The following is a 14,926-nucleotide window of genomic DNA, read 5'->3' as shown; positions in this document are numbered from 1 at the left end:
AATATGCAACCTAGTGCGAGAGAGCCATAGAGGGGAAGACGGAGGGAAGGGAAAATAAAACCGGCGGTAAGATAATGGAACCACGCTCTGCTGCCAGCGATATTTTTTTTCCTTTAAGACAAACCCTCACAACGTAACATAGAGACAACTGAAAATCACATCAAAATCACCGTTCCAGTCAACAAGAGAAACACACAAAAGTACGCCGAAAGTGTTGTCGAAGGTGTTGCAGAGTTTCGCCTATCTTCTAAGTAACAAAATATACATAATAATTGTTGGAAAATGTAGATCACAAATAAGAACGTTAATATTAATTATTATATAATGTAAAAAAAAATACTTAATTGTACCCGTTAGTTCGAGAGCTGACACAAACAAATCAAGAAAAACCGTTTTACTGAAGTGAAAGGAAAACAAAACAAAACACGCAATAAACCTACATCGAGAGCACGGCAGATCGATAGATCTCCGCACTTCCGGCACCACCCAACCCGACGACGTACAAACATACACTCCTGTCCTGTCCGTTTCCCACCTTCCCTGCGCCGAACGTACAATAGAAGGATGCGCTTCTCTCCGTGCTCTCTCCACCGGGTTTGACTTGATTTAGTTGATTCATATGAGAATAGTGGGTCAGTATCGTTTGGAATATGTTTGAATTTGCCACGGTTCGGCACACATACCTCTGCCTCACGCTAAAATGTGTTCGTAAAATGTATCCTGGCCACCGCCTAAGTTATTTACAATATTTATCCCTGGTTTGTTTTTTTTCTGTTTGTTTCCATTTTGTTGCTACATTTTGTATTCGTCAAAATCTTAAAATGTAATCCTTACACCACTTGCAGTAAGAAAAGAAGAGAAGGGGACAAGTTACAGCCTCATCCCGCGATAACGCAACCCTAAACACGCACGCACACGCCCACAAAAACACCCCACAACCATGATCTTTATCTGTTCTACTAAGTATCTGCTAAGTTTTGCAACGCACATCCATTTCACCTAAGCTACTTGCGTACTGCATCGTGCCGATTGTAAATTGTTCTTGCTGTTGCATCTACATAATGCTTTGGCTCGTGCGGCATGCTGAAGAATGGAAATAAAACCCAGTAGTTTTCAATCCACATCCTTGGACAGGAGAGCATTCATAGCATGCGGTCATGCTCACAAGAAAACTCCATTTCAAATGCTTTGGGCGCGGGAATAAGTGTGAAGGAAATATTTGCCTTTTCTATATGTCAAACAACCAAAGTTGTTAATGCCAGTGCTGATCTTGCAAAGATTCCTCGTGAAGTGCAGATAGTTAATAGCTCAAGACAACGGAATCGTTGGTACATAGTATTGCCAGGTAAAACTGAAACAAACAGCTGCCGACCAGTGGATCGTACCACATGTTTTGGGTACCAAGGCAGGAATGTATAAAATGTGGATCGATCCTCATTCTTGGGTCGGCGAAACTTAAAGAAACCAATAAACAAACTTGCTATGGTTTGAAGAAATCGCGAGTTGAAACAATCGGTCAGTCAAACACTGGTCCGGGGGTTCTTCCACTAGTTCAATTTTGAATGTTTTCGGGCAGCTGGCAATGAACTCTTCTTCGCTCGTCGTATGCTCGTCCTGCTTGCTTAAGCACGCGGCGGAAAAAATGGCGCATCAAACCCGTGTGCTTTGCATTTCGCCTGCAAACCACCGGTGAGGCGAACCACCACAATGCTCTCTCTCTACAAGAAACAACACCTTCTAGAAGAAAAAGAAAATGGATAGGTGTCAAGCGGGTTATGATCTCGCAGCGAAAAGCCTACCTATCTCGAACCGAGAGCTGCGCTAGCTGCTATTTCGAAGGATATATGTAAGCTTCGTTCCCCACCGACGGCCACGTTTACTTTCACTGCGCGATGACTAGATGGGTGGGAAGGTTTTTCTCTATATTCCCTCCTGGGGAACCACAAGCGTACGGACGAAAAACCACCGGAACTGTTATCCTTTTCTTGCGTGGGTGCCATGATCCTTTCCCTTTCTCGATCGAACTGATGCCCCGCGAAAGGTTGATTTTCGATTGCATGCGTACAAACGACCATGTTTAGCATGAGGCAGAGAGCTTGATAGTAAAAATTTGTTATTTTTATAAAACTCCCGCTCTTTTATCAAGTAATCAACGGTTCTATCTCACAACAATGCAGATCTGCACTAGCTTCACCAACACTCCTGCATCCAAGTCTTCTCGCCTTTGCCCTGTGCTCGACTCACAAAAGTACGGAATGCATGCAACGGTTTGTAGTTTAAAAGAAAAACAAAAAAGAAGATTAAATAATGCACCGACGCTACAACACCGAGGTAGGTGTGTGTGGCGGCTCCGAGAATGGTTTTAAAATACTGATAAGAGCAACGACTACTGCTCCCGGGGGTTTTACGTCACTGTTCGCTGATTTCGATCGACCAAAGCCGCTTGCGATCGATCGAGGTGAACTCGGCTAGACCCTCGCCGCCAGCGACGCTGGGCAGATCGGTGTAGCTGTTTTCCGGCGGCCTATCATTATCGGCGAGAAGCATCCCGGCTGTGTAAGTGCCCGGTGGTAGTGGCGTGCTGTCCGCGTCGATGCTGTCGTAGAAATCGACCCCTTCAGAGGAGGTGCTACCGACGGGAGGAGGTCCAGAGGAGGTGGTCCTGCTGTCCGAAACGGTCGTCGCCGCCGCCGGATGATGCTGCAGCTTGTTCACCTTGAACTCGATCATCACGTCCTCCTCTTCACGCTCGCCCTCGTCGTGGGGGTAGGCGCGCTGCTGGGGACAGTAAAGCAGGCAGCTCTGCCGCTCGTCCGCACTCTCACCATCATCGCCTTGGTCGTCGTCGTCGTCGTCGTGGTGCTCGGTTTCGGTGTCGAAGTAAAGACACCCGCTCGAGCTAGCCGCCGCCGCCGTACGTCGTAGTGGTTGACGGACGGTTCCGGTGGTGCCCACGCCGGCGGCTTCCGCCAGCAGAAGCAATCGGCCAGTCGAGGCGGAGCGTTGCTGCTGGTGCACGCACGAGTTGTGCGCTTGCTGCCCGCTCAGCTGCTCCCAAGTCTTCAGGATGTTCGGGTTCACCTTTCCGACCAGCCGGCAGGTGGTGGTACTCGTCGTGGTGACGATCGTCGGCGATCCGGGCCGCCGCTGGCCCTCCTTCGTACCCTTGAGCGAGTGGAATGCTATCATCTTTGGCCGCGGCACGATCAGCGATTCGTTCGCCGCACTCGTGTCGTCCTCGTCGCCATTTTTGCTGCCATAGCTCAACATATTCGAGTGTTGTTGATCGTCCCTCGAATCATCCTGCAGCACCAGTTCGATCGACGAATCGTCTTCACTGTCGAGCGGACGACTTGCGCCACCCAGCGCCACCTCTTCATCCTCTTCGTCCTCGTCGGCTTTCAACAGGATCGGATGTTTGTACGCCAACTCCTCCATTTCTCGCTGCTGGTGCTGTTGATTGATATGCCGAGAAGAAGTCAGTTGATGGACGTGAAAAATTGGTGGTGGTATTGACATCTGATGCTGCTGCTGCTGCTGAAAGTCACACTTGGTCTTCTTCGCAGCGAGATATTCGCCGATCAGGTTCCGGGCGACTCTTTGGCCGGGCGTGCCACCGGCGTCTTCGTCACGCAGCACGCTCGCCATGGAAGGGGTAGAAAAAGAGGCACGGACAACGGCAGGCGGCGCACCGGCCGTCGTCCCACCGGTCGACGTTTTCGATCTCGTGCGTGCCGATCCTCCATTACCTCGGTGAGACATGGCGGCGGTGGCGGCTTCCACCGATCCCGACGGTTTCGTGCCGGTCACTCCAATGCCGGGCAACGGGGACGCTACGATGAAGCCGGGCCCGGGCGGTCCGGTAGCCAGCAGCAGGGGCGTCAGCGTCGATTTTGCCAGCCGGAACGTGTTACTTCTCCGGGCCTGTTGATGGTCGCAACCAATCGAGAAACACACAATGCGTTGAAGAGACCATCATTGCACCGAGCCGTACAGATTAAAGTTGTAACAGGAAAACAAACAGAAATAAGAGAAACAGACAAACGGGGAAGAAAGAGAGAGAGAGAGAGAGAGACACGGAGAGAAAGAGAAAAGAGTGAGAAAAACAAGATAAGTAATCGCGAAAGTCACGACACAATCGTCTTGGTTATGGGTTGGTTGAAGGAAAGATTTGTTCCGCTTTGGTTTCTATCATTTAGAGAAAAAAAAGGTGATGAGTGCGAGTGTGTCTGAATAATTTTTCGTTACATACATATACACCATCCCTTCCTGAACCGAAAATGGCACCGCAAAACAATGTCAAGTATGGTTAGTTGTTCTGTTTTCCTTTCACCCAGCATCCATGTGCAACCCTTTGTTTTTGTTTTTGTTTTGTTGGTCATGTTTACCTCGTTTAGGGAGCCGAAAGAAGTGATAATTTTCACATTTTCAATTTTTCACAAGGAAACACAGAAAAACCGGAACCATTTTTCTGGACCACGTCCTCCCTCCTCTCCGTCCAAAGCAAAACAGAACTAGTAGTAACAGAGTGAGGTGCGCGCAAAAAGCGAATGGAGCAGAGGATAACGGTGGTGCAGATAGGGATGGTGCAGCGACAGGCATCAGAGAGAGGGTGAGGGTGTGGAAAGAGGGGCTAACATGTGTGTTTAAATTTATGTGAACATATTAGTGACGGGTAATATGCTACGTTGGATGGATAAATGCGTGTGGAGCGTTTGTACTAAACGTCTAAACAGTGGATGACTGAATACCTACAGCTGATTAGCTTATAGCGCTACGCTAAAGATACCCCGAACAGATAGGTTACTCTTCTTACACTAAACATTGTAACAGTGCGATTAAAATGGAACGTTGTAATTTAGAGCTTGAACTTCGGAACTTCCCGATGATGGTCCGACACAGCATTGTTCTTGAGCATGCAATGTTCTTAAGATGCGCGTGCCTTATTGTGAACCAATGTTCTTACGTGAAGATGAATAATTAGCTATCGTTTGAACAACCAACTTCCTCGCTCTGTTTTTGTGCATTGTTTGTGACTATATGGGCTGTTTTTCAGCATGCATACATTTTACTTTTACAACCAGTAACAATAAAAAACGGATAAAGCCTCCTGCCCTTGTTAAAACAAAGCTGTTGTGTGAGCAGTTTGATTGAGTAAACAAGAGAAACAGTACAGTAAATGAAGCAAAACACTTCGATTGATAGCTTTGAAAAAAGCCTCAACCTTTCAAGGATTCGTGCAAACGAGGCAGCCGGAAGTGGTTGCATTCAACCAAGCAGCCATACAGTACCAGCAGTACTCAACCCTTCTCAATCCACCTACTTTCCGCTTTCCGTGTCCTTCGCGCCCGATTTTACCCTCGGTAGCTCAACGGTCTTACTTAATGTAAGACTAGCATGTGTTACGTTTGTTTTTTGGAAAAAGTGATCGAATAACAAGCTTCCAGTCGAGGTAAAAGAATTCTTCTAACCAATTTGTGACCCTCTGGTGATAACCCGCCACGTTTTCGAACATCAACACCATTTCAGGTCCTCAACAGGCCTAGCGCGCAGTACAGCAAGAAAAAAACGGGATAGATGATAAGACAGCGTGTAATCGCAATCTCGCGTTTTGGGGGGGGGGGGGGGGGGGGGGGGGGCGGCGGGTAAACACGCAGTACGAGAAAATAACGCCAAAAAACCTTAGCACAAACTCAAACTACAACCGAATCCCGCAGATACACCAAACGATTAGGGAAACATTAAAGAAACTAAAGGGAAGTAAAAACAAACTAAACCGGAAAGAATAAGCATACGAAACTTAAGGCCAGAAACCAAACAACATGGAAGAAAATGAAAATGACAGGACTGATCAAATGAACAGGACACGCAGGACGTTGTTAATTGGATGAAACAATGAAATGCGAAGGAAACAGTTTGGAACGGAAATAAATAATTGAGGTGAACAAATGAAAATAGATATTTGTGGTGAAAATGTTGCCAATTAGAAGCACACATACAGACACACACACATACACACACGTGCATACACAAACACCAACACGCAGGCACACACAAACATCTACTCTTACGCATGATCTGTAAAACTAAGCCACAACTGAACGTTAGGATTGGACTATGATAGACGGGAGGGCGATAGAGGGCGAGATACAGAAAAAAAATTTAGGAAATGGGGGAGACTAGAGAACGAGGGAAACTAAAGATACAAGGCACGATTTAATGTTTAAGGAACATCCTTCACGTAAAGAAAAACTAGACGGGCAAGTTGGGATATACGTGGTGAATATGATTACAAGACATACAAGTAAAACCCGCGCTTACAAAGGAACGAATCTATCTCAAGTAAAACCGTTCATAGGTGACTTTTATGGTATTTCGATGAAGTGAGTCAAGAATAATGACCTGTTGTAGATGTAATTTAAGTTTTTCATCGTTAATGCTGTGTATGATGCACATCGAATCGGATTGGCACTAAATTACAGTTGGAAAGCGCTGCGACTTATTTTTGATGCCGAGAGCCTGATGCTGTGTGGAAGGGAAGCCAGGAAGGGAAAAGCAATCGAGGGAAGGAATGGAATGGCTCCCCGGAAGCAACGGTGAAACGTTACAAAACTGCAGACACAAAAATGCGGCGATGAAAGTGAGCTCGGCGCGGTTGCTGTAGCGATAAACATGTAATGGACGCGTGGTATGTTCGGTGTAAATAAGAGAACCAATGGCAACAATGGCATATACACTACGTTGGTTGCATGCACGATACCGAAGGCACTACGAAAGCCAACAAAAAGAGGGAACCAAATGATGGATGCAGTGAAAATGAAAGAAGAAGAAATGTACCATCAAAGAAAAGACTACCTCACAGGAGATACAACCCGACGGGTGTGTAAAAATGTAGTGAACAAGTGAAGCTAGAAATTAGTGGCACAACGATGGAGAAGAAGAGAAAGAAATGAGATGGGGAGAGATGGTAGCATGTGGTTTGGAAGAGATGATGATTTTGCAAATGTAAAATGATACACAATTAAAGCCTAATGATTAGCCAATTGAACCTAATTATTCTAAGGGGTGTTACTTAAATTCTGTTTTGCACGTGACTCCGCAGAGTGGAATATGTGTATGGAAAATTAGAGACACCAGAAAGATAAACAGAAGAAGAATTACAAAGAAAGTAAAGGAGAACACAAACGGAACGCAAAACGTTAATTTAAAAGAAAAAAAAAAAACAGAAACAAAATCACAGGACTTACGAAACGAGAAGAAACAGGTATGTACCCCGCGCGCTAGAGTAGCAGTTGGTGGTTGTGGTAGTAGCACTGGTAGTAGTAGTGGTAGGTAGTGTTGGTAGTAGTAGTACGAGAAGTAGTAGTAGTAGTAGTAGTAGTAGTAGAGCAAATGACAATAGTAGTAGCGGCGGCGGCGGCGGCGGCGGCAGCGGCAGCCTTCGCCTCCTGCATCCATGGGCCACAGTTAAATCCTGCGCGGAACGTCATCCCGTCATCCGTCCTCTCGAGTTGGCTTAGCGTTTTCATTTCTCACTCATTTCCGGCTCATAGTCGTCTAATTGGGGTGTTTGCCTTTTTTTTCGCTCCTCTCTTCGCAGAGTGAGGTGTGGCAAGTGATTGTTGAACCACTTTCGACATCGATTGGCAGGCAGCTTCGAGCTTGGCCGAGGTTTTTTTACGCAACATATTTCGGGCGGGGCGGGCGGCCGCCATTGTTGTATCCACGCTGATCGTTGTAACTCGGTGTTTTTTGTCCGCCCGATGTTCACTCTGGAGGCACTTAAATTGTATTTTCGTATGTTCGCATCGATGATCAACGTGGTCAGCGAGGTGTATCATTGGTAGATTCGTAACACCGGCGAAGCACAACCCCGAAGGCTCATCTGTTGTTTTTTCCTTGTTTTTTTTCTCGTTTTTTTTTTACTTTTGAGATACAAAACATCAGCTTTTTCTGTTGTTGTTGTTGTAATCTTTATCATTGCAAAGGTGAGGGAACATAGTTTCCACACTGGCAGCGGGGTTGGGAAGGGGTCCGAAGGTTAATGCTTTACATCGAACGAACATCGCTCCCTCCTTCCCCTTTCTCTCCGATTGTTTTCCAATTCGTGTCCACGGCGCAAAATCTTCGCTTCGCGAGCCCAATTTTCTGCATCGGTTTTGCGATAGCCCGCCGAAACGAGCGTTGTCGTGTAAGCTTGCAGTGCGCACATAGTTTTTTTTTTAATTTTCATCAGCATCGAGAGTAGTCAACCAACCGACCATCAGCTGACACTTTGAAAACAGTACAACGAACAAACAACAAATTCCAGAGCGGCACGACAACAGACCAAGGATCGCCCCTACACGCACGCCCTGTAGTAAGTCACTTGCTAGTTTCCTTTGCCCGCGCGGGGTTGCGTCTTAAGGATACCTAATCATCGGTCGAAAAGCTTGACCTAACACCCACACACATACACACACACAAACAGTGTCGCATTCCATCGAAAAAAGTGAGGGATACAAAGAAATTGATACAGAGAACTTCGTTCGATTAAAGGAGCGAGCACGAGAAGGCTTTTGTGGAGGGTTTGAGAGTGAGTAATACAACGTATTTTGTTACACACACACACATACGCTCGCGCACACACACACACACACGCATACATTAAGAGGATAACAGTAACGTGCAGGATTTCGGTCGGTACTGATGGCTGGTAAAAGCAAATGCGCCACTATCCCCCCCTTATCTGTTTCAATGTTTCTAAGTGCAAAAGAAGAAGGTGAGCGGTTCTGAACGCCGGCCACGGGCACCACTTGGTATTCCGGTTTGTGTGGTAGGGTGAACTTTCGAAAGGCTTAGGGTGTGTCAACACAAGGCAAACGGTAATCAATGTAGTACTTGCTTTTTCGCTCTTAATCTATATTGCAAAAAGTAACTCTAACACAACTAGTAAAGTGTATAGAAAAAAGATAGCAACATTGGTAAAACATAAACGTTATGAATTCAAGCAAAGTAGATAGAAGTTTCCTCTTTGGAAAAACAAAAACTATTGCACATGGAACAACGTTTCCCCTTACGGTGGGGAAAACAGTTTGTTTGTTACCGCTCGAGTCCAATCGGTCTTTATGTTGACGAAATTAAAATTAAATGGGAGAACCGACTTGAGTTTTTACCCTCATTACCGAAAGTCAAGAAAAAAAACTGGAAAAGCCAGTTGTTCGACCGCAGCAGAACCGCAAAGTTCTAGTGCTTCTAATCCAATAATTGTTGGATAGAGAGTTCAGTGGAAACAAGTCCTTGATCGATGATCGGGGAAGTAGAGCGTACAAGCGTAGGAGAGTGGATTGTGTCGAGTTTTGGGCACAAGAAGAAGGTAAGAGTAAGGGAGGTAAGCTGCCTGGCTGCCTGGCTGACTGCGGTCATCCTGCGTCATCGCTTCTCGAGACTGTAAGGCCTATGTGTATAGTATGTTGCCGTCTATAGGGCCCTCCCCACCCCGCCGTGGCGTCCCAGGCACGGAGGAGGCAAGTGGGTGGAGGGATGGGTAGGAGGATACATAATAGTGGTTGGGTTGAATGTTTGTTTTTTTATCGATGGTGGTAGTGTTGGTGGTGGTAATGGTGAATGGTGAATATGGTTTCAGCCGCCGTCTGTGTCTGCTCTGCCTCGCCGGATGGAAGAACGCTTTTTCCGCGACGAAACCCTTTAGATTTTCAGCCAGTTCCAAAAGGACGATCGAGTGTTGCGTACCTTGCCGTTGTCGCTGGGTGTGGTGGTGGTGTTGCTGGTGGCTGAGCTTACGTTGGTGCCCCCCGTCGCCGACGACGGCGTGTCCGCGGAGCCGAGCGAGGTGCTCGAGGCGTGCCGGAGAACGCCCCCGCCGCCGCCGGCACTCGGTTTGCGCTCGCGTATCGCCGGTGCCGGCGGTGCCGCGGAGGTAGTCGACTGACCGCTGCCAATGCTGGTGGCGTTGGTGTTGGTGCTGGGTGCGTCCTTTCGCAAGGACTGCTTGCGGGATAGGCTATCACAGTTCTTCACCTTGGTCGTGAGGGTGTCGCGCTTGGGGCGCGGCAACGGGGACGAGCTGATCACACCACCGTAGGCGGTGGGCGGAATCGGGGGTGGCGGTAGCGTCATCATCGTAGGCGCTGGCCGGTGGGGCGGCGAAACCGGCGGCGGTTGGCCTGTACCGCCAACGAGCTTGGGCGCCGACGACGAGGAGATCGGTATCGATGAGGAGCGCGATTTCTCCAGCGACGGCGTCTCCTTGCTGTTGTTGCTGCTGCTGCTGCTGCTGTTTCGCCAGCTACTGCCAGCACCCGTGGTCGCGCCCGCGCCCGCATGCGGATGCTGTCCGGCGGCACCGAACGAGCCGGCATCGACGGATCGCACGTACAGGCTGCCGGTGCTCTTCGTGAGGCTGCGGTTCGACGACGGCCCGGATGAGCCGCCCCCTCCTAGTGGCCTTTGCATCGCTGACGGACCCGTCGGTGTCGTGGGGGTGGGCGTTGCGGAGAAGTTTCGCCCACTCGGTGGCTTTGGAGCCGCCGATCCTTTCGTGCCGGGGAGTGGTATTTTCGAAGGACGTCGCCGTGGCGTTTCCGGTGCTTGGTGCTGCGTTTGCTGCTGCTGCTGCTGCAGATTCTGCTGTTGATGCAACCGATTCCCGCCGATGCTGATGTCCCGCTCCGCCTGGTCCTGCGCCGATTCGGTGCTGCTACTGTGGTGCAGCGCGATCATATCGTCCATGGCGACCGGCGTCATCGCCTTCATCGACGGCGTCGACACCTGCGACGAGGGCAGACGCATCGCGAGCTGACTGTTGACGGTCACCGACGACACCACGTTCGCATGATGCTGATGGTGATGATGATGGTGCTGGTGGTGATGGTGCAGCTGATGGTGCTGCATCAAGTGACCAGCGTTGTGGTGGTGCTGCTGTTGCTGGCCCGTGGCACCTCGCCCGGCCGCCGTATGATGATGCTCGGGACTAGTCTCGGCCGACGGGGGCGCCGATTTACCGCCGCTCGTTGATTTCGATTCAATTACCCGCAGCTGCGCCTTGGTGCCCTCGAGTTCGATCGATTTTTCCATCAGCTAAATAGGAAGCAGACACGGCAGAGTTAGCCCGGTTCACCCCGCGTTCACTCCCAACGCCACTCTAACTCCACTCACCTGAAACCTTAGGTCGTCCAGATCTTCTTTCGACTTTTCAAACTTTTCACTCAGGAAGAGCCGGGACCGGGTGGCCTGTTCCAGCCGCTGCTGCAGTATCTGTTTTGGGGTCGGGCAAAGAAGAAGGTTACGAATGAGTTGAAACATTCTAGGTAACGGGTTCCGCAGGGTTCATTATGCTGAAACCACCTGACTGTAAAGTAATAGGTAATTCCATCATTCACATTCACAAAAAAACCCTCCATGTATTTATTTTCTAACCGTTCAAAGGGGAGTTGTTTGGTGTTCGTTTTTCCAAACGAAAATCGTGCGCCGCTGTTAAGGGGGTAAAAACTAGCATAGATCGTCGTCGGGCCGTCGAAATACGTTGGAGCTGTGTGGTGGACGTGATAATTTGTCCTCTGTCAAACCAACGTTGCGCATCGGGCGGAAAGATGTTACGCGATCCACATCGGAGATAGGGTCGGGAGGCGTCTACATATGCCCTTCATTTCGGGCCGCAGGATTTGGCCACGTCATTCCGCGCACACGTAAGACGCGTAGATCTTTTGGCATGATCTCCCCCCAACCGTATCTTGGGGTGAGCAGAGAGATGTTCCGTTTCGTACACGACGACGACGACGATGTTGTTGCAACCACGCAGCTTTTGATAATAAACTTAGCAAACTAAGCAAGACCCCGTTCAAAAGGGCGCTGCAACGGTTGGTCAATTTCGGTTTTGACCAACCGGTATTTTAACTCGCACCGACTCTTCCCCGCCCGTACGTCCTTCCAGGCCCCCCCCCCCATACGTGCGCTTATCGGCGAAGAATGGGTTAAAAAGCATACCGCGATAATGACGACCACCGGCCGGCCGGCAGAAAGAGTGTTGGAGAGGAAGCAGCAGCAACTCCAAAAAAAAAAACAACCCCAAAACGCGCTCTATCGAGGGAAGGTGCAAACTAAGAACTGATTAACTGCGTTGCCCCGTTAGCTCAAACCTCTTCCCGGGCCGGGGGGGGGGGGAAGAGGAAGCACCGGTGCCATATAGCGCTAAAAGAAGCGCTAAGCGAAACGGTAATTTGCTGGCATCACATCTTCTTTTCCAACCCTCTACACCATTCCTTACTCCTCAGCAAGCTGGTCGCGGCGTTTAGAGGGAGAGCCTCCAAAATCTGTGCCCCCAACCGGGGAAACCATTCTACCTTCACTCAACACGCACAGTGTGGCCTAATCCGGAGGAGTTGCCCGGTCACCAAAGCAAAGCTTTCGCACTGTTTTCGATTGTATTTTACAAAAACAAGTGGTTTCTGGTGGGGCTTCATGAGATAATGAATGGACATCATTTTGCTCGATTATTATGTTTTTGCATTAAATCTAACGGACCACATTCTGACATTCAAATAACTTATTTATTTTGTATGTAATTTAAAAATATGTATTACGACGCAAGAAAAGTATGACGAACAAAACATTTAAAAAATGTATAAAGAGAGGAACAACTTCAAATACCGGATACTTCCTAAATTGGAAGTTCCTTTCCAGGTAAACATTCCTAAAAATGTCATATTGTTACAAGTCATATATGGGTTTTAGGAGTTCCAAAATGGTACTGCTCTTTGAAAAAAATTTCACAACAGCAATTTGTTTTGTTGTTTTTTTATCAAAATTGTTCATCTTTTAACATTTCTATAAAAAAGTATATCCCTTCGTATCTTTTTCTCATTGCCAATAAAATTGTCTTTCACCAACGATGTTTGATATCCTTTACAACAGGGGTCGACATAAATTTTCTAGACAAGGCCAGATGAGGATAAGGAAACCGAAAGCGCGGGCCGGATAAAATTAGTTGGCGGGCCGAACTTTGCCGACCCCTGATTTAGAAAATATTATCTAAATGTCGCAAAAATACGTTCATTGCCAAACAAATCTTCACCTCACTTTCTACCTAAGTTTGCAAGGCAACATCTCCCTCATTTGTGTATTAACATTAATTATATTCTGGATTTTTCGTATCAAACGATCGTTCTTTTATATGGGAGAGAGATTCTGGAATATGGGTTGATGAAATGTCAAACCAAATGACCGGTTCCTGAGCCACTGTACGTACGCAAGTGCAACGTAGCCGAAGCTGCGGAATGGGGAAAAAGAAAGCGTGCTGCCCGAAGGTCGGCGGTGCGACTAGCAGCAGTTGCTCTCGCCACCACCATCATCATCATCATCGGAACAGGTTGGCAGCTTTCGATTGTGTGCCGATTTCGGTCGGTTTTCTTCCCATATCAACCACCACCGTGCTCGTGGCCGGGGTTTCTGCGGCCGGGAAATCGAGCTCTCTCGTGGTTGTGCTCGAGAAAATGAAAGATGATCGGATCTTTGGGGACGGAAGCGATCGACAGTAGGCAACATTGTGTTCTACATTATCTACATGACGTTCCCGTCCTAGCACCGGTTAATTAAAAGCGATCATGATAAACCCTTTGCCGCAGAAGGTGGGACACAAAAATGTGACTTATTGCGACAACCCATTAGGTCACATTTTTTCAAGCTAAGATACTACTACTACTACGCATGTTCGGCCCTTCGTGGTGATCGAAATTCGATATGTATTAAACGAGGAAGGGAAACAAGGAAGCGATATCTGAATAAAACATTCATCTCCACGGTCGCTTGGAAAATTCGTTCCCGCACTCAAACGCCACCGTGCGCACATCGTGTAAGGGGGTAAGGGAGGGTAGAGGGGGAATAGAAACCACAATTCCCAACTGGCCCAACGAACCACGTGTACCGACGACGTGTCGCGGCGTTTCATTCCTCCGTACACCAGCGACCGAATAGTTTCATAACTTAACTAGCGCTCATCCAATTAGGGTTTGACTAATAGGATAATTTGATAGGGCGGAACGAAAGGGTGAAAGCCACGACGGGGCACGACCAAAAAAAAAGAAGCGAAAACAAGAACACGCGTACACTAACGACCTGCTTATCTTTAAAACGTTTTTGATTTGTCACAGACCTGGGAAGCAAAAAAAAAAGGTGGGAGGGAAAGTGCCATCGCCGCGACGAAGGGGGGAGTCGGGAGGGGAGCTCAATATCTGGGGGCGAGTTGGAATTTAAATTTAAATGGGAAGGAAATAAGAACCGCCAACCACTTTTTCCACCTAGCGCCAAGAGATTATTGGGCCAGAAGTAATGAGAGAGAAAAAAAACAACACTTGACTAATGAGGAGGGCCTTCTGATGCGTACGTGACACACCTTACAGTTTACGGACGCTGGTTTCTTTTAGCCATAAGAGGTAAGGCGCACGATGATCACGAACAGGGGAACGCTTGTGAAATCGAGTTAGCTTTCATACGAAAAAATTGTAATGGGAAATAGTATAACATAGCACAAGGGGGAAAAAAACTGAAAGTAGAAAATGAAACAGGAAAAGAAATAGACGAAAATTGCGCCATATTTTGGTCGGCCAATGTAATGCAAACTAACAAATGAACATGCTAAGTACTTCATACGATATAGTGTTTGCGTCTGCTGAAATCAAGACGACTTACACGCACCAATAGCTGACGTGTGTTTATCTTGCGGATGTCAGAATTACAATATTCCGGTACATTTTTCTTGAACGTATAAAGCACGTACGATGCGGCCATTTTCAAACAAACAATTTCCGAACCATTTATCCTCCAGCTGCTTTGTACACCAAAGCAAACTGAATATTTCATCCATTGCCTCTTGAGTACTGAACTCACGGTATGCTCAGATGTAAACAAAATTATGTTGACACATGTGTCA

The 14,926-nt window shown here is 47.8% G+C and overlaps 1 protein-coding gene across 1 annotated transcript in view; it reads right to left on the bottom strand.

Moving 5' to 3' along the window:
• Positions 1-1,619: 1,619 nt before the first annotated feature.
• Positions 1,620-14,926, bottom strand: part of LOC131291170 (uncharacterized) — a 34,212-nt gene continuing 20,905 nt past the window's right edge. The window contains exons 8-10 of the mRNA XM_058320360.1: positions 11,158-11,256; positions 9,733-11,079; positions 1,620-3,924 (exon numbers count right to left, since the gene is read on the bottom strand). Coding sequence (XP_058176343.1) covers positions 2,410-3,924; positions 9,733-11,079; positions 11,158-11,256 — 2,961 coding nt within the window. The 3' untranslated portion in view covers positions 1,620-2,409. The remainder of the gene's footprint in view (positions 3,925-9,732; positions 11,080-11,157; positions 11,257-14,926) is intronic.

Source organism: Anopheles ziemanni, chromosome X (genome assembly GCF_943734765.1).
Source record: "Anopheles ziemanni chromosome X, idAnoZiCoDA_A2_x.2, whole genome shotgun sequence".
Taxonomy (NCBI): Eukaryota; Metazoa; Arthropoda; class Insecta; order Diptera; family Culicidae; genus Anopheles; species Anopheles ziemanni.
The sequence above is the reverse complement of the archived record's forward strand: the minus strand, read 5'-3'. Positions and strand labels throughout refer to the sequence as shown.